The sequence below is a fragment of the Musca autumnalis genome, unplaced genomic scaffold, assembly GCF_047663935.1.
Source record: "Musca autumnalis isolate F117 unplaced genomic scaffold, ASM4766393v1 scaffold_5, whole genome shotgun sequence".
Classification (NCBI taxonomy): Eukaryota; Metazoa; Arthropoda; class Insecta; order Diptera; family Muscidae; genus Musca; species Musca autumnalis.
In genome coordinates, this window is record NW_027412088.1 from 134,803,347 (window position 1) to 134,830,561 (window position 27,215).

Consider the following 27,215-nt stretch of genomic DNA (forward strand, 5'->3'; position numbering starts at 1 on the left):
AATCGATTAGCTGTCAATGAGAACCGTACCTAAAATTTTCTGAGCGACATTTTTGCAGAACATTTCGAAGCTGAAAAACGTCATCTTGTGGTACTTTTATAGCGGCTCTTAAAATAAAGGACGAAAAGGACATTGAAGGAAGCGAGATAGAAGGTCAAAATGCTCTACGAAAATAATCCTCATTTGATTTGGCTGAAGAAATGTGATCTCAAAAATAAGCTTAAACATCAGCGGACAAAGATATAACAATAATATCTGAGGGCTTATAGGGTCTCCAGCAAAATATTCATCACGCCATATCTCAAAAGTTCGACTCACGGCGGATCTGTCCTTTTGGGTTCTGTATAAACTCACCAAGAGCTTTCATCCCCAAAAGGAATTTTCCACCCCCCAGACTTTGAGCTCCATTTTGTTGCACAGTGTTATTGAACAAAACAAAAAACATTATATTTTTGAAAATTATGAGAAATTCAGTTATACTTTTTTGAAGAGAGTTTTCAGACTTAAACCACTATAACTTGGCCATTTTTTAACCGATTTAAAAAATAATAACTTGTTCGAAAGATATTATTCGCCCCTTTAAAAGGAAGAAGGATCAATATAAATCCGTTGTGAAAAAAAGAAGATATGTCCGTTTAAATTTGAAAATGTAAGAAACCCAGACTTTCACTACTTTTACCGTTATAAAAAAATAAAACGAAGTGACCCAAAGAAACTAACGGCATTGTCCTTGTCCATGGGTCCCAACACGATATAATTTTGCATCAGAACTCTTGAATATTTTTCGGGTCAAATTTTATAGCACAATGTCATTTATCGACATTTTCCGAAAAGTTTGCACATTCTTAAGGCCAAAACTGCCTGAAGGAGTGTTCCAATGCTTTTGCGATGTATTAGAGAGTTTTCAATTACTGTCATGGCTACAATGTTTGTCTTTGTGTTGGATCGAAAATCTCAATGGTTTGGCTGTTATATGCCAAAATATCCAAAAAACGTCAATAAAAAACTTAAAGTCAAAATCGGGAGGCTCGATTTTCACGGTAGATATATGGTCCAGTGGACTTTTTTGCTCAGTTCAAACCCAGGAATAAGAAACGCGAAGGGCTCATGAAGGTTTTCAAATCGCCCCGGCCTAATGTGGGTGGGTATTATATGTTGGTTTTGGCCAAAAAGTTTGTAACGCATCGAAATAATGTTCGTAGACCCATCCGTATATGTATATACCAAAATGAATGTCTCCACGAGCTGAGTCGATCTGGCTATGTGTGTCCGTCCGTCCGTTCGTCTGTCCATCTAAACCTTGTAATCACGCTACAGGCCGCAATTTGAATCCGATCGTCACCAAATTTATAGTGTTGATGAAGGGGCCGGAGGGGAAGAAGCCTATTGATTTTAATGATGGTCGGATATTATTCAGGAGTCGGAATGTGAAAAAACTTACTTGGAGAAAAAGCCAACGTTTTATTATCGGAAGCAAAACCTGGCAAGGAAAGTAATAGGTTGTCATAGGTGGTCAAACAACAGAGATATCGCAATAGTCGGTAATGCATCCCATTTTCCACTTGTTTGTGCAATTTTAATCGGATCTTCACGAAATTGGTGGTTGATGGGGGTCTCACAGAGAAAGAAGCCTATTGATGGTTGGCGTACATCCCACTTTTCCATTTTTGTATTTGAGTTGTACTGACGATGCACTTAAATGCCATTTCGAGAAAGTTTCTTCATTTTGAATCGATCGACTTGAAATTTTTGCGGCATACTCTATAGGGCAAGTACTTCAAAATAAACCAAAAAACAAACAGTATCTACCAGACATTTTAGTTGACAACTTCGGTTTTTTTTTAAATTGTTTGGGCAATTATGTCTAGAGGTATGGATTTGCCCACGGAATTGTAAGGAGAACTGTAAAGACCAACTTCGAATATCTTGAACTTTTGTGAGGGAGGTTGATGGTTGGTTGTTATTGTAACAGCGTACGATGGTTTGTAACCATTGAGTAGATTTGGCATGGAAAATTGAAAATGTGTATGCCGTGCGGGCCTGTGCCTAATGTACGGCAGATGTTTTGCATGATTGCGACTGGTTTGAATATTTTTCCATCGCGTAGCACTTATATTTGTGGACCACACTGCCGACCCATAGCTTACCACCGACAGATCTATCGCGTTATATGTTGTTTCTTTCCCTGCACCCCGAGTGCTGCCAACTAGACTTGAGGACCACGTTCTTACAACTCGGCACACACAGATAGGTGTTCTTACGCGGACGACGAGAATATGCTGCCGAATTTGACCCCTAGTATCTTGGAGTAGTTTGTGGTCGGGATTCTGCTACCACCGAACATAATATTCAACTCTGTGCACATTTCTCGAATCGGTATGGTGAACAGTGTGGCGGAAAAAATGTGGTAAAATTAATCAAATAGGAGTTCAGCCTTTCACAAATGATATGAGAGAAGGTACCCGACGCCAAGATTGTACAATCAAACGCATACGTAACGATCTCAATGCCGTGTAAATTTAGCTAGTGGGTAAAAAGTTCCTGGTAAACTTCCAGTGTCAGCTTTCTGGCTCTTGGGTTATTGGGAAACGATCGACGAAGCTCATCACGCTCATTTGCTTATCCCGCCGCCTTTACTGGAAAATTTGGTATTCGACTAACAGGTATATAGCGAGCAGTTGCAGCAGTGTTGAACCCGAACCCGAACATCAGAAGCGGTGATTAGAAAACGGCGTTCAGAGATGATGAAATCGAACGGTCTGTTGATGGAGCCAATTACGGGGAGATGCTCTGATCCAAGAGACCCGACAGGTTGCCAGGTGACGCCATTTGTTAGACCTGGTGACACGTTTGATATATCTGGCGAACTATTGCACTATCCGCTAGTTCTGGTAGGGGAGTCCTCATTGACGGTGCAAAACGTAGAGCTATCAATCTACTCAGTCGATGCTGTACTCTCTGGTAATTAGCTAGGACCCAAATGCCCTCCGTGACTTTAATGTTGGGTATAATCTGGACTACAGCGGGATGTATTCGTTCCACACCTGACTGTTATCCCCATACATTCCAACTACGGGTAGCTAGAGCCAGGCTCAAGCAAGATAGGTCTTTATTAAAAAGACTGGTGTAATAGGAAAACTAGTGCCCAAGCTCCATTTCTCGCGCGTTCTTTCCTCAGTCCGTTTTAACAATCGCAGCGCTGTAAGCTGCAGTTATTATTTAGCTTAGTTTGCACCTGCACCGCCACAACCTTGATATAGTTCCGACTCATTGCAATTAAATTGCAAAATGGATACATTTTCAGGAATTGGAACAACAACGACAGGCGTTAAGTGCTGCGTATGCGGCAACTGTTGGGGGATTGACTCTCTTGGGGCTGTGTTCGTACTGCATGCAGCAACGAAGTCCCTGTCGTAGTCCCTCACATGGATGAGCAACCCTTGATTTGCATCCGCTCCCGACATCTACTGTATCCAAGTATCCATCCAGTGATTTCAGGGTTGCGTTCATGAAGTTACTCAGCAAGGAAGGAAACAAAAAAGAGACAAGTAGCACCACCCCTAAGCAACCAACTTAATCCCAATCAATTTTGATTAAATTTTCGTTAATAACAAAGAGTCAAGGCAGTGGCGAAATTAACCTTGTAGAATTCCTTGATTTACGTGCTTTGACAGCATGCTAGAAAGTATGTACTTGCCCCAAAACAAATTCACGTTCGTAATAGGACCCCTCCTACGGCCCGCAAGGACAACCCGCTGTAAAAATTTCAAAACGCACCAATGTCCTTCATCTGCGCTATTGCGAAAAATTTAGAAATTTTGTGTGACCGACCTAGAAAAATTATTGCAATGTGCAAACGGTTACTCGCTTCGAGAGTTATCATGTTGAAATTATATGGTGGAGATACCCGAAGCAGTGGATCGATATAGCCCATCTTCGAACTTGATCTAAGTTTTGGATAAAATATTACGAGGTACAACGTTTGGACTAAATCGATTACTCCCTTCATGACCACCAGCCAACCAGACAGATGGGCAGACTAAAATGGATTAATTGACTTCAAATTGTCTAAATCAGATTCAGTCGGATTGAGGCACATTATCGCTTCTATTAAAATATAAACAAAAAGTTATTGAAAAAAATATTTTTTACTGTGTACTAACCGTTGAATTCCGAACGAATATTTTTTACAGTGTTTAAAAATATGAACATGATTTTAGCTGACCTGAGAGTTGAGTTGAGTTTAAGTTGACATCATGTCATAATGTCATCGTGTCACACAGGCAAACGAGGTTGAAAAATCAACAGAGAACATAAACGACGACAACGGCAACAGCAGCAACAACAACAATTTCCAACTGACTTTTAATAGGACAACACAGTTGATGAGGATCAAGGGAACCTAAGCAGGCCGGCAGTTCGAACAAAAGGCTTTAGACAGCTGAATGCGACTACATAGCGTAGCACTAAATAAACAGTGCGGGTGGTTATCGTCAACGGCATTCTAATGCACAGTAAATTGAAATACATTTCAGAAATACGAAATGAAAATTTAAAAAATAAAAGCAAAAATATATAAAACAATATTATTAATATTTAAGTTGGCTTTACATTATTGGATTGGATAATATGAATGTTGTGTGTTTATTTCAGCTAAAGCCTATATTTTTGAAGAACAACAAAATGTTTAACTGTGGGTAATGAAATTGATTACTGGTTTAGTAACACATCATCAGTTCTCTTGTTTTTGGATAACAAGTTTCAATGCCTGATGACCGCACAATTGAGTCGGAGTAATGCTTGGTTTACATTCGGCATCGTTTCGTGATTTCGCAGGCGTTTCGTGATTTCGCGCGAAGTCAAGCAAAATTTACCATGTTTTTGCATACAAAAATTAAATCATATTATTTCGTGATTTCAACGAAATCAACATCGAAATCAAAGTACTCATGATATACAACCCTGTTTTTGCCTAAAAAAGTACCAAACGTTGCAACACTTTTCAACAAAAAATTTTAATATCAAAATTTTTAAACAAAGTATAAAAATTAAATTGTTTTGTTACAATATTAATTTTTCATTGTGTTCCTGTACTTTTTTCGTGGTAAAATTAGCAAATGAGCGTAATGTCTAATGATACTTTCCTATACAAATTCATTCAAACAATGCGGGAACGGAAAAATGACAGAATTTGCAAAAAACTTTAGCAGAAATGTCAAAATCAGCATATCAGGCAATCAGATGACAGCCAACAAGCTGCTAGTTTTTACTCGGCCAAATTTGTATAGCAGAAAGTTTTATTCTGATCCATTTTTTTAAAGAGAAGTGCGAGTTTAATTTTGATTGATAAATGGTCTACATCAGTTAAAATTTATCAATCAAAATTTCTAGTTTTGATACTTCAATGATAAAATATTGTTTTTGTACGTTTGTTAGTATTATACACAGGAATTATGACATATGTGCATATATACAATTTTACGATGAATTTCGAAATAAAGCAGTAAATTTCTATATTGTCGTATATTTTTAACGGCAAATTAAATTTGCAAAAACTTGTTTTGAAAATTCATGTTCGATCAGCTGCACATGTGCATCTACCTTGATTATTGTGATGTATTTGAAATCAACAAAAATATAAGTGTAAACAACGGGGTGTATTTCAGGATTTCTTGAAATTCAGTGGATTTCGGGGCATAAGTATAAACCAGCTATAAGCCAAAGCAACTGTAACTTTTTCAGGGTCTAAAAGCTGTGCTAAATACGTACCAATATAAATTTGAAATTAGTTTTTATTTGAAACCAATACCTTTTTAATTGTTTTACAACATCAGCGACATTTTTCTCTTCGTATGAATTACCATCATATTAGAATTCAGCTCTAGCTCTCGCCTTAATCACTGTCCATAGTTATGGTTGATTTGAACATTATTATGGCAATTGTCTGCACTGTTTGAACTCCCATAGCGTTCATGGTTTGCCCAAAGCAGTCTATTGCAGTTCACTAGAACAGGGACATTTTATGGTTGTCGTTTGTATTTCTTTTTTTTCCTTTCTGCCGCTGTCATTCGTTCGTGTCGTCCGTTTCGATTAAATGTTAAATGTTGCACAAAAAGACCTCAGCTACACACACCCACACAGACACATGCATAAACACTTTAAAACAAAGCAAACCAAAAACATACAAAAAAAAACAAATGTTGGATTTTTTATGAGTTTTCATAGAAGTGATAAATTGCACAATTTTTCCCGATTGCTGATGAATTTGAAGCGATACATGTCGGTTTGACTTTGTCATAATAAAGTGAAACACGTGAAGCGCCGTTGTTTCAATGTCTTCAATGTGTTACAAGCCCATGAAATGATGAACTTTTTTCAAAAAAAAAAAAAAAAAAAAAAAAAAAGTAGCCACGATAGTTGTAAATAAAACGCTAATCCATCATAACATGCAGGCGATGTATATACGTACGTTTAAAATGGGTAAAGTGCTTGTTACTGTTATAGTCACTACTCTTATGAAAAATACGCCCAAATAGTAACGTGCACTTTTATCGTCTAGTGTCAACTTATTTTTGACACAAACTGAGTACATTGCACAAAAATCCAAAAATTCATGTCACCATTTTAAAAATTTAAAGATGCAAAATCGCTTCTATACATTTCAAATTTTTCGAAACTCCAACTTTTTGTAATTTTTCGCGGTTCTTAAGGAGAAAAAGGCTTACAAAGATGACTAATTTCGGAAAAAAAAAAATATTTTTAAAATGAGAAATAGTAGTTATATTATAAGCGGGATTTTGAAACAAAGGACTATTATTAACGCCTTAACTGAAGTAGAATGATTTAGTAAATCTCCTAAGAGTTACCAGATATTTTAGTTATAATATTGGTCAAAATGAATATATTAAATAAAGATGTATGGATTTCGTCATGCAAGAATCGCCACTGGTACCAAAATAAAGCCAAGGGTCTGAAGATTTCAAAACTGTTTAGACTTTTTGCGGACATTTGCGGTTTTAGCAGTTATGACCAAAAGTTTAGCCCGGTTTTTTAAGTAATTTTATTATCCTTTCTTACAATTATGTTCAATATAATGTTTTTTGTGCTACTTGGACCTAGGACTACAATATTTTTGTTATAGTGTTTTTAGGTCAGTTCGATATATTATCTAGAACTATTTTTGTCACACCTTCCCATTAGAGTTTTTAAATCTAGTGAACTAGTTCAGAACCATAGTTCGTTTGCGTATGAGTTATTTCACGAAAACAAAGAGATAATATAACTCATTCACAGTTCGTTCATATAAACGACCGGTGTCCACTGAACTATATTGTGAACTAGGTCGTTAAAAACGAACTAGATTTTAACAACTCTACTTCCCATGTAAGTGCCACCACTGCACAGTGGATGCGCTCAACGACAAAAATCAAAAAATTCATGTCATCATTTTAAGAGTTTAAGGATGCAAATCGAAACTAAACTTTGTTTTTCCATTTTTCGCGGCTCTTAAGAAGAAAAAGCCTTACAAACATGACAAATTTTTGAGAAAAATATGTATTTAAAAATGAGAAAAAATAGTTATATTAAACGCGAGTTCCTGAAACAAAGGATTATTATTCACGCCTTAACTTAAGTTTAGTATTTTAGTAAATTGTCTAAGCTTCGTTTTTCTACTTATAACAATTCATCTAAATTTCAAGGGTTGCCACATATTTTGGTTATAATATTGGGCAAAATTAAAATATTTAATATAGATGTATGGATTTCCTAACAGTTTTAGGAAATATGCAAGAATCGCCACTAGTACCAAATTAAAGCCAAGGGTCTGTAGATTTCAAAACTGTTTAGACTTTTTGCGGACATTTGCGGTTTTGGCAGTTATGGCCATAGATTTAACACGCTTTTAGGTTCTGAATTTATATTTTTTGGAATATTTTTAAGCAATTTGATTATTCTTTCTTACATGTATGTTTAATGGTTTTGTACTATTAGTGACTTCTTTTATCATTATAATTGGGAACCGCACTGAAAACTCGTGAAAGAAAGGTTTTGGGGGTATACACTTTAATAATTTTTTTCTTGTTTGGGATACCCTAATGTTGCACACGGAAATTTGGAAATTTTCCCCTCATTAAGAACCAAATATGCGATATTACATGTAATTCTGCAGAAAAAGGGATAACATCTTATAAAGCACCGAAAAAATGGATGTTAACCCTATGGAGGCTGTGGTCAAAAGTGGACCGATATAACATTTCTTTTTAAGGTGGTTTTCTGAACTCTGAGTTCATTATTAAAACACATTGGGCTCGAACATTTGCTTAACATCTGCCGAAATAAATCGAGATATAAATCATATGGGAGGGAGTATACCAAATCATGGACCAAAACTGACAATTATTCGCGGGGAAGTTTTCTATGCAACAAGAACTCCTGGTACCGGATTACAACAAATTCGATTGAAAAATGTGTTGGAAACAGTAAAATACTTCAAGTTCGTTACACGGGAATCACGCGAAAACTTGGACCTAGGACTACAATATTTTTGTTAGTACATTTTTAGGCAACTAGGATCCATTAATAAAAATTTAAGTTCGATATATTATCTACAAGTATTTATGTCACACCTTCCCATGTAAGTGCCACCACTGTGCACTGTGCGTTGCTTTGAAAATTTAATACACCAAGTTCATTTGTTTTAGCCTACTTATATTATTTTACCATATTTGGACACTGTTCCATCCAAACCGTACGTATGGTTAACTTCTCGTAGTGTCTTTTGGCGCATGTTTAGTCAAAACCAATAACAAATTGAGCTGCTTGTTGTAGGCAAACCCTAAAAATAGTCGCATTAACGGTATGAAGTTGAATTGCTTTTAAATAGATATTATCGGTCGATATTTTTGGATTAAAAAACCATAGCCTAAAATCGAATTGTTTTTTTGTCTTTTATATTTCTGTGAAGTACTTGTGCAAAATGTCAACAAAAGCATAGAAATTTCCGTCATTTTTATTTCCAAATTAATGGTGATCACAAATTAATGATAATATCGATAGCTATAAATTTTTTGAAATGAAATATCGAAAATATCTACTGTTCGGAATACGAACAGCAGATCTATCTTAAAATCAAATGAATACAATGTGTCAACCGACGTGATCGTGTCCTTGGCTACCCAGCTAACATTTTCTCCGAACTCGTTTCGAATTCGGACAGAATCTCTGGAAAAATGTCCGATTCTGATGCCGAATTCGTACTGTATTCGGTACGAAAGTTGTATGGACGTGGTCACCGAATTCGCAAAGAATTTTCTAAGGAAATTCTAAAAAACATTAGAGTTTCGCTATAAATTCGTTCCTAATTTGGAAGTAAATTCTTGGAAAATTCGGAAAAAAATTACATTTCCTAACAGAAATCGGTCCGAATTCCGAAAAAAGTCTGGAAAATTTGGTGGAAAATTAAGATTTTGTGAAAGTAATTCGGTCCGAATACGGAAAGAAATTTTCAAAAAAAAAAAAGAAAAGTTTAAATTTTCTGAAAAAAAATCGTTTAAGTTTGAAACCGCCAGTCGTACGTGGAATTCAGGAAAAAGAAGCCCAAGCCCCGTAGAGTGAAACAGGGAGTTTTCCACAGTGGGGTGATATCTCCGGAAATGTTTAACACCTACATCTCCCGTATTCCAGGACGGAATTGAGATCGCATACGGATAGTTGCACGATCTTGGCGTCCGGTACTTTTCCTGATGTCATTTGTGAAAGGCTGAACTCATATTTGAGTGATCATCCAACCTTTCCCCACGCGAGGAATATGCAAATATCCGCCACTAAATCTACGGCCACCCTGTTCTTCACAGAGGTAAGCACTGTGTTGAATATCATAGTCGATTGTAGAGAATTCCGACCACGAACTACCCCAAGGTACTGGAGATAACGAATCCTTGTTCACCACACATAATAGGTCAGCCTGTGGTAATCTATGCAGCGCCAATGCGGTCCGCGAATATGACTGCAATGCGATGAAAAAATATTTTGTCTTCAGTGGACCATCTACCTGAGGAGACAAAGATTCTTCCAGTGTTGCAAAATAATGGCATGCTGTCGTTGCAGTACTTGCTCGGGTGTAACCATGAGAGACATCCTCATCACCATATGGAGGATAGGAATGTCAGAAGGGATCTTCATGATCTAGAAAGAGAGGTCCAACCTACAATAAAGAACCTCTAGAACAGCAAGCCTATCAAGAAGGTTTGTCTAGCATTGACACAGATGCAGTCGTAGATGCCATAAACACCTATCGTGTGAATGCGGTCCTCAGAGAACATCCCACATATGCAAAACATCTGCCCAACATGATGTTTCAACAAAAGCCAGTAGGACTTCAATTCCTTCCAAATATTTAGAATCTGATCGCTATAACGATTTTCAGTTTTTGGATAAAAATATTCAGAACTGTTTATGTTCGATAGAGGTGAGAGTATTTTTTTCTTACTCTTCGTGGGACCATAAAACTTCCAAAAAGCACCGCCAACTTACTCGATGGTTTGTGTTCTTTTTGTAGTGAATCTGACGAGATGTTTTGACTGTCCAATACAAACCAACAAAAAAGTCTAGTTTCATGTCAGCAAGATCAGTTCCGCCTGGACTTTTATCTGATAATGCCAAAAAGTTGATTTTTAGTCAGTCCATTTAGTCAGACCCTTGCAACCGCATTTGTTGATTTTTTCACATTTTTTATATAAACTTTCTCTTTATGCTTACCACCACCATCTCTTTGACCAATTAGTGTCTAGAAATTTTATAAATATTGAAGGTCTAAAAGAAACTTTCTTCTCTATTGAAAACAACAATAGCTGCTAGCCTTTTGAAAGGTTTTCATTAAAAAAGCTATAATAACAACAAAAATAAAATATAATTTAATGCCACATCTCAAATTGCTATGGTATTGAAGTGAGTTGTCCGGGTTATTGTTGAGTTTCATTTCATTCTCACAATTCCACAAAGCGACGGCGGCGGCTCTTCACAATTAAACAGAACCATTTGTAGAGTATGGTTTGCAAGCAATTGAAGAAACACTACACAAACTACGGCAACAACAATAACAACAACAATTCATTGAAAAATCATTAAAAATGTTATTAAATTTATTAACGCATAAACAATCTGCTTTGGTTGTTTGTTGGTTGGATTGATTAAAAGCAACAAATCCTTCTTTTATTTTGCAATGGATGCAAAACGGATTTGCTTATTGAAGCGAATAATAAACGTTTTTTATTGTGTATGTGTGTGTGATTTTCTCTTCTACACGATATTGCTGTTGTTGTGGTTTTTTCCCCGCTTATCAAACATATTTCAATTGCGTATTTAATTCGATTTATTCAATAATATGATTTGAATGAAATTCAATGTGCTTATGTTGGGACATTTGTTGCGTAACCAAAAACAGCAACGCATGTGAAGAGAGAGAATGGGTGGTATATGAATTTTATTGCAGAAAATATAAAATGATTAGAAAATTGGATGTGTTTACAAAACTTTGCCGAAAGAGATTTCTATATATTCCACTTCCATCTGATATCTATAAAATATATCCCTTTTAAACCGAGGGTTTTCTTTAAAATCCACGAAATTAGTATGTAACGTTACATGGGTGCTATACCAAACATTTACTTACTCTCGTTAGCCTAAAAGCTGAGGGTACAAAGAAATATTTTTACAAGGGCTACTATGGTTTTATCGATTTTGAAGCACTTTTACCAGTGTTACAGTGTTTTATTTATAATTGCACTAAAATCTAGAAAATAATTATTCTTCATGATGGAATCTCTGAAATAAAACACTTGCCGTTTAATATGATCGCCATTTGTAATGTAAATGCAAGCGTTTTATTTGAGAGATTCCATCATGAAAAATAATTATTTTCTAGATATTAGTGCAATTATAAATAAAACACTGTAACTTAATTTTTTTAATTATTTTTTATTTTTAATTAATTTTCCAAGTCACATTTCAACACATGGTCGTACGTAAAAATATCAAACTTTTCAACGGAAATGTCAAAAAAGTTGCCTAGACCAGAACTATATATGGTAACCCTCGTATTTCACATGGGTGGTACAGCTCATGGGGGTATATCAAACCGTGGACGACCTTTCCAGTTTTATGACCTCGAGATCGTAAGCCAACTTGTACCAAAATCCAACTACAACACCTTATATTTTTGGCCACTCGCGGCATAGTGTGGCGCCAGGCAACACTTAACCTGTACTTAAGGCAAAAAAGTTTGGAATAACTATTACTATGAGTAAAGTAAAAATCAAATAGGGGACTTTCTTCAAGAGTTATTTTGTCACTCGCCAGTTTATTTGGTTGCAAAAATGTCAAAAATATCCGAGATATGTATTTAAACTGAGCCTTGAGAACATTTTGAAGGTGGAGTGATATAGACCATAGTAAGTGTCAGAGAAATCTTATGATGGACAATGTTGGATCAACGTCAATCACTTCTTCCGATAGTTTCCATTATGCCAGACGAAAAACGATATATCGCTGTAAAAAGGACTACAAGGACCGCAAGTTAAAGATTTTCAAAGTATCCTCGAAGCACTCTAAAACTGCGCTTAAGGGGTGACCCCCACTTATAAATTTCAGAAAATCGAAAAAAATATTGCCTTATTTTAAAGTAAAAATAGCATAGATTATGTGGTAAAATTTTCGGAACAATATTGCCTTAGAAATGAGCGTTGGCAGGGAAAAATTTATTGTGTTTTGTATATAGTATAGAAACTAAAAACGTGTTTTTCTAGAAATTAAATTTTGAAATCGGTTGCAATTCTAACTCGCAAACAAATAAACCGATTGTCAACTATTTGTGGGCTTATCGAGGACGTCATAATATAATCCTTCATCGATCGATCGATTTTATTTATTTATTTACTTATTTTTATTTTTTTTTTTTACCAAAAACGACAGATTTTTAAGCCAAAAATTGAAATGTTCTGTCTCAATAGGTCGATGAAGGGCTAGATCTTTATGTTTTAAATAAATCCACAAAAATATATGACGAGAGGTTCATTAGTTTTCGATCTAGATTTGGAACAGCAAAACGCTTTAATAAAAGCAGGGTTTCGTAGACTGCCATTTGCCGCAAAATTACGGAATATATATTTAAACAAAAAAATTCAGAAAAAAACAAAATCTCCCAATAAAAGTTGCATACTTTTCTTGGAAAAAATTCATAAAAATGGCTTTACGAGTGTGGTCACCCCTTAAGCGAAAATTTTAAACTTTGTGCTTCTGAGAGAAATTTTACAATGTGCAAATGTGAGCCAAATCGGACACTCTCCTCAGGCTTTTTAGTTGGTTGCAACAGGGGATTTTAGAGGTTTCGGGCCATTATCTCAGGAAGTATGGACTTGCGCCGAAACAAAATGTACCATCATAATAGGGGCTGCAAGGAAAACATGCTAAAAAATTTCAAACCCGCAATTTTTGGACAAAATATTACGTAAGGCAACAATGCTGTTTGATTATATGGAAATACATTCACGTCCAAAATGCACACAATATAAGTTTCATTTGTATAATTTAGAGCCTTTGATCCATTATAGCGGGAAACATGGACTTTCCCACGAAGAACACAATATCGCTTCAAACAGGACAACAGGGAGTACCTTCTGTAAAAACAAACAGACCACAAACTTAATCAAACATATTGAACTTTTGTGAGGGAGGTACTCTTAGGAGTGGACCGATATGGGACATTTTAGAACTTAAAATAACTTTGGACAACTTATTACGAAAGCCAAAATTGGGACCCAATCTGCTGATCCGTTCGGCAGTTATGGTGCGCTCCAGCCACTACACATAGTGCCGTAGGGGTGTTTTCAGCTTTCGGCCATTTTATAAGGATTTTTATAAGGAAGGAAGTATGGACTTGCCTCTGAAAAAATTGTAACGCCGTAATGAGGGCAGCGTACAAAATGGTACAACAAAAATCAAAAAGATTCGAGAAGAGGTCTTCAACTGCACTCTCGAAATCTCGTAGAGATATTACAATGTACAAAGTATGGACCAACTCGGTTACTGCATTCGAGAGTTGTCGTTCACACAATTTTACAGAAAAATTCTGAACTTTTATGGGGAAGTCCCCGAAAGAGACGACCATCTTCGAAATTAAAATAAGTTTGGACAAAATATTAGGAAGGCCGAATTTTGTATGGAATCGGCTGATCCGTTCGAAAGTTATCGTGCGCTTCAATCGGTACACATGAAGCCATAGGGGTTTTTACAGCTTTCATATTCTCAGGAAATATGAACTTGCCCTGAAAAAAATTTTTACTGTAGTAAAGGGGACAGCGAATAGAAGTTGTTACAATAAAAATTAAAGGGATTCGAGAGGAGAGGATCTGAAAGAGAACTTTTCCGAAATTTTGTGTGGGAGGTACCCGAAGGAGTGCACCGATAGAATCCATATTGGAACCTCATCTATCTCTGAACTTTTTGGGGAAGATACCCGAAGGAGTGGACCGATATGGCCCATCTTAGAGCATAAACTAAGTTTGGTACCGTTCGCTCCAGCCAGACAGGCTGACAGACGGACAGCAAAGTGGGCTCCAAATTGTTTGAAACGAATTTCGTCCAAACATAGTTGGGGTCTAAAACCATTATTTCGATGAGACACATTTTTTGGCGTATCAAAGTGTATATACCCTCTTTAGCCTAAAGGCTGGTTCATAAATATTGTGGAAAGTCTTTGAAAACTGTTCGGATACATCCATATTTTATGAACGGTGGAATAACTCACTTTCTGGCAATTTTGGGTAGTCCGACAAATGATCCTATCGACTACAGGTTTTATTTTTTAAACCGAACTACTTTTACTGCAAGGAAAAGGGGTGAAAAGAAGGGGGGATTGTTGCACATTACAACAAAGTCTGTTCCCCATCACCTTCCTTCCCTCCATGTAATGTAAACACATTAAAACCGATTTAACCAACATTGTTTGCGTAGTCTGAGAGAGAATAATGACACAAGTCGTTTACCCAACAATAGAATCCATTACCGTCCCAAGTCGACATTTCTGTTATTTATTGTTGGCGTGGATTAAATTCTTCTTAATTTTGAATGGAGGGGGTGACATTTCTTATTTAACCTTCATTTATGAAACCTAAAAATGCTTTTAACGAATATTATTTTTATGCATAAAAAATATATGTATTTACTTTATTATTATTTATTGGTTTGCATTTTGTGTCATAATATCTGAAAATAGATTTAAATGTTCACTTATTTGTAGATAATTCCACCACCTCTATAGACTATAAAAGCGACAATTCGGATAAATACTAGAATTTTCAAGAACGAACATACTAAATATATAATGTACGAATATTTAGAAGAACTATTGCTTTAATTATTAACTTAGCTAGTGTTGATAAACTTTTTTTCGATCTCTCTCGGAAGAAACCAGTATTTTTACATCAAAAACAGTGGCAACATCATATTTTGAACTCTATTCCTATTATGTATGAATTATTTTTTCTGTGTGGAAATTTAATTATATTCTGACAGTTGGGCAAGTATTACGCAATAACTATCTTCACTACATAATATTTTGCATTGACTCTTTCTATAATAATATTAAAAACTACACTATGGAAAGGATCCGAATCATGTCAGCCTATTATTATTTCCGCATGTTGCTACATATACTTTGAAATTGTTCCACATATTTTTTTTATTCACCATATAATAAAGTGAAATTATAACACATTTCTTTCGTTAGCAAAGAAAGAACATTTTTGCAACAATTTGTTCAAACTTTTTGCCACAAATGCATTTCAAAAACACAAAAGTTTTTCCTCATTTTTATTTTTCAACGATAATTTGATTTTAATAAACTTTTCTTTAGTCTATATCATCGACTATAACTATCCAGCCGTAAGACTTGAACCGAATTCGCTTGTGCTAGCACTCAACCAGCACCCCACCACTCATCCATCCACTTCCACGCACTATGCTAAAGTATTAATTTTCCATTAACCCAAATCTAAGAAACAAAAACAAACATCAGGGAATAAAGAACAAACAACGTGGAAGAAGAGGCAAATATGTTTTGTATTTACTACTTAATGGATGATAAGCTTCTTGTATCCATCCAATGAGTTCGATGTGAAGACATAGTAGATCTTCTTTCAATCAACGATGAAATTCTGCCTATAAACTTTCTTCTCTGCGTTAAAGGCGGAGGGGAATAGTAAAGCTACTTCCCTCAACATACAACAATGCATCAAGCGATTTTCTTTTCTGCTAATATTGCAAATTGAATGAGGCTAGGATTAATAGAGGCATACTTAAAGATTACATATGCATATACATGCATGTGTTCACATGTAAGTGTATTAAGTTTGAAATAATAAAATTAATATGTTGCTTTAATTGCAGTACAATATTCAAATTTGAAACTTACCTCAAAAGTTGTAAACACAATTTTCTCTATCGATCCGAAATACCGTTCCCAGAGAACTTGTGTTTGTTGGCGTAATGCAAATATTCGTTCATCCGATATGGAACGAACGACTTCAGGAACCTGAAATAGATTTTTTTTTGAAATTTATTATTATGTTTATTTTGAAACTAAATTAAATTAAAAAAACATAACAAATATTTTTACATAAAACACATTTTTGTATTCTCCATCTCAGCTTAAGAATATTTGAAAATGTTGTAATTCACGTCATAGCGCTGTTTATTAAATAAATTTGTTTCTTCAGGTTTGTTGCAAAACCAATACTGTCATTTTAACTCTGTTTTTATGTAAGTACATTCAATATCGATTCTTGTGTTTTCATTCAAATACAGAGCAAGATTATGTAATTCTCATTTACTCAAAAGTGTCATTGGTCTCTCCTTGTAACAATTGCGATGGAAAAATCAGAGAGACACAAAAAAGTACTCACTGCCACGAGACAAGAGGTAGGCGTTGGATTTATGGTAAATCGGAGAAAGAAAGGTCTTGTCAGTCGATGAAAAAATCTCAAAATATGTATTAAAGCATAGTTTTTTTACATCAGTTTTATCTTCGCCCTTCCCTTCGACAGAAAAGAAAGATGAAAAAATCTAAACTTCAATCAAAACCACTTTTCTGGAAATTTTAATGCTAAAATATACGAAAATATGGTAACATCCGACAACGGAATTAGACTGAAAGATTTTCCAGCAGCAAATACGTAGTAATAAGCAGCACCAAATTTCCACATATCGATATACATAGGACCACATAGAAGTACCCAGCATTAGTAATACCAGAATTCAAATTGATCATATTGGAAATAACTCTTCTAGTATGTTAAACGTTCGATTGTTTCGAGGAACGAACATCGACTCGGACCACCTACTTGTAACAGCCAAGACCTACACTACTCATTTCGTCAATAACGTGGAAGTGCAACGGCAAGGAATAGTCGCCCAGTCCCTCCAAACTGCAGCTAAAACTCGGCTACTAAAATTGACCAACCAACAATTCCGGAGTGTCGAAATGGTACCGAAGATAAGAACAGGGAACCCAGCAGGCATTTGCAGCACGAAGTGCCACGGAAAAAAATATATCAAGAAAACAAGAGAGGAGAAGCGCATTTTTAAAAGAAAAGAAAAAGAGATCATGATCGCAATTAATCGGCTGAAGAACAACAAGTATAAAATTGTTAAGTTCGGCCCTGCCGAACTTTTTATACCCGCCACCATGGATGGATATGCATTGATCGACTCAGAATCGAAGACCTTAACGGTCGTTTCCTGTTTTGTTTCGCTCTCCTAAGCTTAGATCCAAGATACGTCGTCAATGGCGATCTTATAAACGTTGTTTTGAGTACCGCTACCGTTATTATTCACAATTTCTTTGTACCAACCCATAAGATCGCTCAAATTATTGCGGGCAGGTGTTCATGCAATATCAAATGTTCAAGGATACCTCTATCTCACTGTATACGATCTTGCATTATCCGTTCATGCACGGCTTAATTTGTTCAGGCACAACGACCGTTTATGACGACCCTCACGACCTTCGTGTTTTGGCGAGTGTCGGCCACGATTGAATTCATTAAACCAGTTTTTTATTGTGCTATAGGATGGCCCTGTATCGACATACAAAGATTTAATTTGATCGATGCACTCTTGCGTGATTATTCACGTCGGAAGTTGTGAAAAATTATCGGTTCATAAGTAAATTCCATTTTCTTTTTTGCAAAGTGATTTTTTCATGTCACTGTAACACATGATCTTATACCAAACTGTCCTGAATACGTTTACGCTAAAAACCGTCAAACTTTCCATACGAGCACGTCTGGCAACACGCGGTGTTGCTTAGGCCAGATAATTTTCGTGCAGCCCTCGTATAATAAGGTGGAATAGGAATTCCGTAACTTTTATCTTTACAGGTGGCGATATGCTGATACAGAGTATGTATAAGCTAAAAAGCAAAATGTTGTTGTTTTAACTCAAAGGAAAAAATCGATGTCGGATCTTTTTATTTTGGTAAGTGTTTGAGCACAATTGGAATATGTTAACACTAGACTGGTTTTAACTCAAAGGGAAAAAATCGATGTCGGATTTTTTTTTAGGCGGCACCCCCTAAAGTGTTTAGTTTTGTTAGATTTTAAGATTGCCTAAGTTTGAGTGCAATCGGAATATGTTAACACGTGCCACTGGGGCTGAGGAATGGCTTCGCTGTCATCAAACTTTTCCACTTTCAAACGCAATATTGTTCTTAAAAAGATGGATGTCCATTCATTGTATGGCTTCCATGACAAACGCTTACTTTTTGTTCATATTTAAATTTATTCAAGGGACTGACATAATGCAGTTTTGGTGCCATCTGGGTACAGATGACTAATTGGTGATGAACTCGACTCCTTGCTCTACTATGTCGTTCACAACTTTCAAGTTACTCCTCCTCGTAATTGATGTTTTGTGGCCAAGATGCAGGATCTTTTACAAGAAAATCGGAGTTAATGTTTAATCTCTTGAATAACAAGAAATTCTAATTTGTAATTACGCTTAGTAAACCTTTTTCTAGGAATTTCGGCAGTTGTTTTTTTTTTTTTGTTAGTTTGGTTTGAAATTTTCTGGATAAATTTCCATCTTCTTCTGCTTCCTTTGATAAGATTTTTTTCGCATTTGGCGAAATTACGGTGGTTTGCACTATCAGATCAAACAATGCCAGGCCAACAAGTTCAGGACTAAGATACCACAGATGATTTATCATTTTGTTATTTCCATTATCTGATATTTGTTTGTCAATGTCTTTCGTATTTCAATAAATCTTCAATGCGGTTTATGTCTTGTTTTGGACCTAAAAAATATTTCTGAATATTGTTTTCACTATTTTTTGTATTAAACTCAATATATTTTCTATATTCCTTTTCAACCTATTGATTATGTTTACCCAATCTATCCTATTTTATATCTATATAAACATTATCTTGTTCATTATACGTTTTGTACAATTAATAACCCACACTCTCAATTATAACACTCAGTTGTTGTCGTGTGGGATAACAAGTAAAAAAATAAAATAAAAAACGTTCTGGGGGCGTTAAACCAGCCTCGAAAGATGAAAACACAAAGTGCTTCTACGGCCTCTTGTTCTTGGGAAGTCAGCTGGCAAGTAGTTTTAAAACATTCTCGCCTACATCGAACTTGCATTTGTCAATCGCAAACTAGTCTTATAGAAATCGCTTGAATATGTTTGGTTGATGTCCAGATGTGCTTCCAAACTTGTAGTCAAAAATCCCTCTCAACAATAATTCTGATAAGTCTGTATGCACGTACAGAAGCTCTCGACCTAACATCTGCTCGAGTTGGTAAGACCCCACTATTCTAGGCATTAGTACACTGCTAGGTCTTGTTTCTCCCCTGAGTCAGTTTCAGGAGTTGTTCTTTACCCCCATGTCATTCCAGAACAGCAACCCGTTGTTTTTGCTCTGTTTTGAGAATAACTGGTAATAATTTTCCAAGCCAGTGTACGCAAATAACCTCGTTCCTCGAAGTTGGTTTTATTCTCCGCTATTCACGGATAAAGCTTCTAGAGATCATATATTTGTTAGGATCAGACATTGCAGGTGTCCAGCAGCATTGACATTTTCATGGTTAGGATTTTCTTGAAGGCACGCTAGATTGTTTTCGGGACAGATGATTCTTCAGATTCTACGATGCGTTTAGCATCAAAGCAAGTCCTGGGCCTCATTGAAAATCTATTGAAATACAAAAACATTCCCAAACAAATGTCAGAAAAAGGAAATAACAAAATAATAAATCATGTGTGGTATCTTAGTCCTGAACTTATTGGTCTGGCATTTGTTGATCCGACAGTGCAACACACCGTAAAGAGCCAAATGGCGACAAAAATCTTAAAAAGCAAAGATGGAAATTTCTCCAGAAATATTCGATTCCAACTTGCAAAGTTGGATTTCTTGTTCTTCAAGAGATTAAACATTAACTCCGAATTTCCAGGAGGCGCAAAGGATGGTAAACAACTTGAAAGTTGTGGAAAACATAGCAAAAAAGGAAGAAAATTTTTTTTTAATAGACTCCGTTTTTGACCTAAGGTGTACCTAGTCACGTTTTTCGGGATATTGGCTTTATTATCTCGAATTCAGGAATACTTACGTATTTTATTTTTGAACATAAAATGAACAGAATGGCCCTTAAGTTAATGCATAACACGGACAAATAGCTTTAACCGTTCCACAGATATGGGTCGACGAAGTCGCCAAATAGTCAAAAACTCGAGATTTTTAAACTTCGAGGGCCCAGTAGCACGTTTTGACATATTCCAATTGTGCTCAAACTTTGGCAATCTTAAAATCTAACAAAACTAAAAGGTTAAGGCGGCACCCCCATCTAAAAAAATCCGACATCGATTTGTTCCCTTTGAGTTTAATACAGCCTTCTTCTACAAATGATCTGACCAACTTAGCGATTTTTTAAAAGCGACTACTAGTTTCTTTGACTTATTTACTACATAACTTTGTGAGCGATCGTTAATACAATCAGCTAATGTGTACCAGATAGAGTTGTGTCGTTCATGAACGAACCGGCTCAAAGGAACGATTCCGTGAAAAGAACGAACGGATCCGTATCCAGCACATTCGTTTATGTCGTTCATTTATATCTCTGATGGCCAAGACATTGCTGCTTACAAAATTTGCAGCAGAACCACCATAATTAGTTTTACACAAAAAATCTACTTACGCAAGCTGCGTTTTGTTGCACACACAAAACAATCAATGATTCAGTTAGCTCATATCGTTCAGTAAATCATATCGTTCATCTCGTTCTTTTAGCTTTTTTCGTTCATATTCAAAACAACCTCTACGTTCAGAAAACCAACTCCAGTTTTATGCACACAAACAAACTCACACACGCTGCGTTAGCGCAAGCATCACAAATAATCACACACAACACAATCAATGGTTCATATCGTTCAGTACCTCATGTCATTCAGTAGATCATATCGTTCATCTCGTTATTTTAGCTTCTCTGGTTCTTTTTGCTTCTTTCGTTCATATTCAAAATCACCACCACCACGTTCAGAAAACACCACCATTTTTTGCACACAACAAACTCACACAAGCTGCGTTAACGGAAGCAGCACAAAGTGACACACACAAAACAAGCAATGTAAAGAAGGGGAACCATGAACGATTTTTAAAAGAAAATGATGGACTAAAATGTTTTGTCGAATGAAAAAGAGCCAACGAACGAAGTGAAGGACCCGGATCTTTTTGGTGAACGGAATGAAAAAGATCGATCCGCTCAATGAACGAGATTGCCCAACACTAGTACCAGACAGAAGGGATTCCTTGCGGAGATATATCGATAATATTTTCTAAAGGACTTTTGGGAGGAAACATAGTGTGGTGATAAGCTGAAAATCCGAATTCGATTTGACCGTAGAAAATATGATATTGTTCAGTTTTCAAGGCGATATGTATACCGCCCGGCCAAGATGAAGTAAAGACAGCAATAAACCGGCTGAAGAATAATAAGGCAGTTGGAGCCGACGGCCTAACAGCTGAGCTGTTCAAAACTGGAGGCGGCACTCTGATAATTTGTATCCATAAGATAGATAGCACCATCTGGCAGGAAGAACGCGTACCCGATGATTGGAACTTGAGCATTCTATGTCCAGTCCACAAAAAGGGAGACAAGACTGTGTGCTCCAATTACAGGGACATAAGTCTGCTCCATATTGCATATAGATAGTATCTGGCATATTGTGTGAGCGACTAAAGCCTATGGTCAATGAAATAATTGGACCCTATCAGTGCGGCATTAGACCTGACAAATCCACCATTGACCAGATATTTTCCTTGAGACAAATACTGGAAAAGACCCAAAGAATGCAGATCGACTCCTTTCATGTTTTTGTCGATGATAAAGTAGCCTTCGATAGCCCTATACGTGTTCCAAGCTATGTCAGATGTTGGTATCCCCGCACGGCTCATCCGGCTTTGTAACTGGAGTGAACAAGTGAAACGAGACGTCAGAAAGCTAGATGTCCCAGATTGGGAAAATACAGCAGCAAACAGAGAGGATTGAAGACCTTTTCTTAGTTCGACTTTGTTCCATACAAATGTTCTGTAAAAAGCCAGCTAAGTAAGTATGTTTGGACGAAATTCGTTTCAGACAATTTAGAGTTGATTTAGACCTGTCCGTTCGCTGTCCGTCTGTCTTTCAGGCTGGTGCGCACGATAACTCTCGAACGAATCACCCAATTCGAACCAAATTGCACTTCGTAATATTTTACACAAACTTAATTTAAGTTCGAAGATGGCCCATAGCAGTCCACTCCTTCGGGTACCTCCTCCACAAAAGTTCAAAATTTTTCTGTAAAGTGGTATGATCGATAACTCTCGAAGGGAGCAACCGTTTTGGTCCAAACTTTAGTCCTCTCGGATCATTTTTTCAGCAGGTTATTCTTGCGGCCTACTTTACAACGGTACAATTTTTATCGGGGGCAAACCCATACTTCCTGAGATAATGGCATAAAAGTTCCAAGAAACCCTGACGCACCAACTTAAAATGCCAAACCAGCAAGATAACTCTCACAGGGAGTTTCTGATTGGTCCAAACTTTGGACATCGTATTATTTCATCCAGTACTGTATCATGTTAAAACATGCACTATATCGGTCCCGCCGTTCAGGTACCTCCCACACAAAATTTATGAAAAGTGCAGTTAGAGAACACGTCTCGGATCTATTTTATATTTTTTTGCAGAAGGTTGTTTTCACGTTTCTTACTATACAGCGGTACAATTTTTTTCGGAGTAAGTCCATACTTCCTGGGATAATGGGCCAAAAGTTGCAAAAAAAAAACCCCTGCTGGCACATACTAAAATGATAAGATAACTCTTAAACCTTTTCAAAGATTGCTTCCAAACTTAGTTTAACGTAATTTAATACATATCTCGAGTTCCCTATGAATCGAAAGTTTGTTTGGAATATTGCTGCACCTACAGATTCTACGTACATATTCCGCGTACAACTCGTGATACAAAATCAATATATTTTATATACGGCATAATTAATGGTATGCTTCTTTCTTCTGTCAGATGCTGAGGGTATATCTTGGTCAGCGCAGCTAACTGATATTTTCTTATTTGTTCTTTTTCAAAACGAAATATATATTTTTTTCAGGCTCTTTTCTTGCAAACCATTTCGAAATTTAATTTATCTTTGATGCAAATTCCACAAACCAAAAACTTCATCATTTCATTTAATATTAATTTTTGTTAATTTGCTCGTTGGAGTTGAGCTGACTGATCGATTTTTTTTTTACAAGTGAAAAAAAAACGGGAAGTGGGGAAAAAAGAGGAAGAGATGCGACAGGATAACATCATCTGCATGTGATGTCCCATATCATGGAGCTATACAAATTATATGAAAGAAGTATTCCATTATTGCTTCTGGAATAATCGTGGAAACTTTAATTTTTTCACTTAATAGTTTCTTTATTAACATCTTTATCTAAATAGTATCTTCGTGTCCAATTAATCTTAACGGCACTAATTTGGGAATGCAATTAATCAGTTTAAATTAACTTTTTCATGAATAATCCTAAAATAGTCTTCGCTTAAAAACTGTCCATAAGGACAATTGTTTTTTTGTTCAGAATATTTTACCCATCATATAAAAAAAAAATAATTAATATTCATTAAAAATTAACTTACACCTGAATCACAAGTTTACAACAAAGTTAATAAAATAAGGTCCTTTCAAATAACTAAACACAGTCGTTTTTCCTTGAATTATTAAAAATTGAAATTGCTTTTCAAAGAAAATGCCATCCATTTGGTGATATCAAAAAATAAAAGTACAAACCTGCATTTACTTCAATGTGAACACAATCACGTTTTATAACTTGGTATAATTCACTTTAATCGAGCACTGAATGGATGGATGACATGGGTCATGCGACCGACAACAATGACGATTTGATTTCTTTGGAATTGAAATGGAATTGAGAAAACAAATAATGATCGCCATGACTAATTGATAAACCTTTGACATTTTCATGCTGGTGCAGCACAACACTCAACCAATTATGTGATGTTTAAAGGAAGTATTTTATTGCTATGTGAGCGGACAGAAGGACAAAGGGACGGACAAACGGAAGGATGGACAGAAAACCATGAAGTTATCACCCAGCAGAAAAAAACACGCTTCTTTATTTGGTTTCTCAATACGGTGAACACTTCTAACGTCATGACTGTATTTTTCCCTTTTGCTTCATATTTGTTTTCGTTTATGAAACCTAACTAACGAAAGCAGCAAACCCAACAAGGACAATGATGATGATGGCAATGCCAAACAAGAACGACCAACGACGTCGTATGCATTATTGCTTATAATTTTTCTCGAAAGATACAATTACGCTTTCAGTTCAACTTAATTAACTCAATATCCTGTCAATACAATCGTGCCAAAGAACAAATACCAATGCACACCCACACACACACACACTGGCAGAGATGCATGAACTTTGCTATCGTCATCATCGTAGACCCTTTCACCCTTTTGGCCGAGCAATGCAAAAACTTAGCAGTCTCGGTTTGTCTGTGTGTCGTCTATCAGTTCGTGTGTCCTTTAGTGCAATTGAAGAGAGTTGTTCATGCAAGCAGTAGTCTAAGTGGGTTTATCGACAAACGATGAACAATTGTATGAGATACTCCCAAAGAAAACTGTGCGGTTATTACTTGGTTCTAGAGACATGCATCGACTTAGCCAGGCGGCCCATGGAGCCCTCCTTGGGGATCTTTGAGGAGGTAGTAGCTGAAGGAATGGAAGGACATAGTATATTTTGGAAATGAATCTAATTTGGGGAGTCATAGCTTTCGGTCAACGTTGGTTATTTCGTGTCATTAGGACAAGACGTAAAAATTCCAAAGCGATCCTTCAACTTTGTGAACTTTTGTGAATGAGGTACCCAAATGTGTTTTCCGTTATTGACCTTCTTGGAACTTGATGTTCGTTTGGAAGATATTTCACGATGTACAAAGTTTCGGCCAAATCAGATACACAGTCCGTAAATTCGACGCCTCCAAACAATAGTATTCTAAGTCGACTTAGCATGTTTTCAAGTTCTTTACATTTTTATATTTAACGTCCTTTTACTTAAATTCTGTCAAAATTTGGAAATGATCGGACAATCCGAACAGAACTTATAAACAAATATTTCCTTAGCATAGTACTGAAGGTCAAAGATATTTCCAAACTTTAAGAGCTTGTCCTGCAAAACTCGCTTTTCAGAATTAGCAAACTATTATTTGGAGGTGTCGAATTATCGTACCCATCAGTCATTTAGGTTGGTGCCGAGAGCGGTTTTCAGAGTTTTTTTAGGTTTCAGAAAATATTGTCCCGTTGTAAAAGTGGTTGCGGAGGTACCCGAAGGAGTGGACCTATATAGTCCATATTCGAACCTGATCTATGTCTGGAAAAAATATGAATATCGGTTACTCCCTTTGTGTGTTAACGTGTGCGCGACTTTACAGATATAGGGGGAGGCACCTGTACCGATATGGGTCATCTTGGAAATTAAACTAAGATTGGACGAAATATTTCCAGATCCGCAGTTTGAACAAAATAGGTGCATCCGTTCGAGTGTTATCGTCTGCACCAGCCAGTCAGACAAACAGGCAGATTTGTGATGATGTAAAAAATCACTTTCCACCTACGCATCTCCATAGTATAGATAGCTCCACATTTTGCACCATGAACGAGGAAGCACAGTGTCACGACCGTGGCCAAAAATGGTCGAAATCAAGTACTTCGGAATACAAATTTATTGATGAGAATTTATAGTAATCATTTCAATTTGAAGGAATTTGAATTATGGTATTGATTTGTCACGTAGTTTTGTCCATGTGAAGGTTCAAATCCGATAATTGTTGGAAATATGTATTTTTGTCCTTATTTTACTAAAATTAATAACTTGAATTATGCTCCAATATTTTAATATTTAAAGTAATTTATCGTTCTAAAATAAATTTTTACAGTTGCTTTGGATGTAATAAGCATGGATTTAATTTAGTTTGGAAATAAATATTGATCATATGGTGTTTACAGCTACCAAAGTTTCTGGTACTTAGTACATCGATTTTGTGAAAGAAATTTTAAAATTAGTGGAGTAAGAAAAAATTTTTATAAAAGCGTATATCGATATTATTTACTGTTTGAGTTGTGAAAAGTGAGTACTTCAAACGTATAAAGGTTCCAGCTGCAGAGGCTTGCAGACGAACATGTTATTTCTCTCTTTCAGTGACCACATCACTCAGTGGTTACCCCCTTTTGAACATAACGTTTTGCGGGGTTGGCTATAGCGCGAAAACGAATGAACCGATCATCATAAATTTTTGTGGGCTTATTAAGTATGTAATAATCTTGCTTTATAACGAGAGACAATTAAAAATATAATTTTTTTACAAAAAATGGTGAACAACGAGTCAAAATTCGATTTTTACCATTAATCGGTCAAACCGTTTGTTATAAATTGTGGACAACGGTTAAGGCGCTATATCGAACCCTGGTATGAAGGATGATCGGACTTCGGTCATGTTTAAAGGTGTGGCTATTAGTGTGGGGCGACTTGAACACCATCACGGGCGCCTGGAGTTTCTGATTCTTGGGATTGTACTGAGCAAAAAAGTCTACTAGA

The 27,215-nt window shown here is 36.2% G+C and overlaps 1 protein-coding gene across 2 annotated transcripts in view; it reads right to left on the bottom strand.

The window, feature by feature from the left end:
* Window positions 1-27,215, bottom strand: part of ttv (exostosin glycosyltransferase 1 ttv) — a 415,109-nt gene that overhangs the window by 219,134 nt on the left and 168,760 nt on the right. For both annotated transcript variants that reach the window (XM_073955531.1, XM_073955530.1), the window contains exon 6: window positions 16,469-16,588. In XM_073955531.1, coding sequence (XP_073811632.1) covers window positions 16,469-16,588 — 120 coding nt within the window. The remainder of the gene's footprint in view (window positions 1-16,468; window positions 16,589-27,215) is intronic.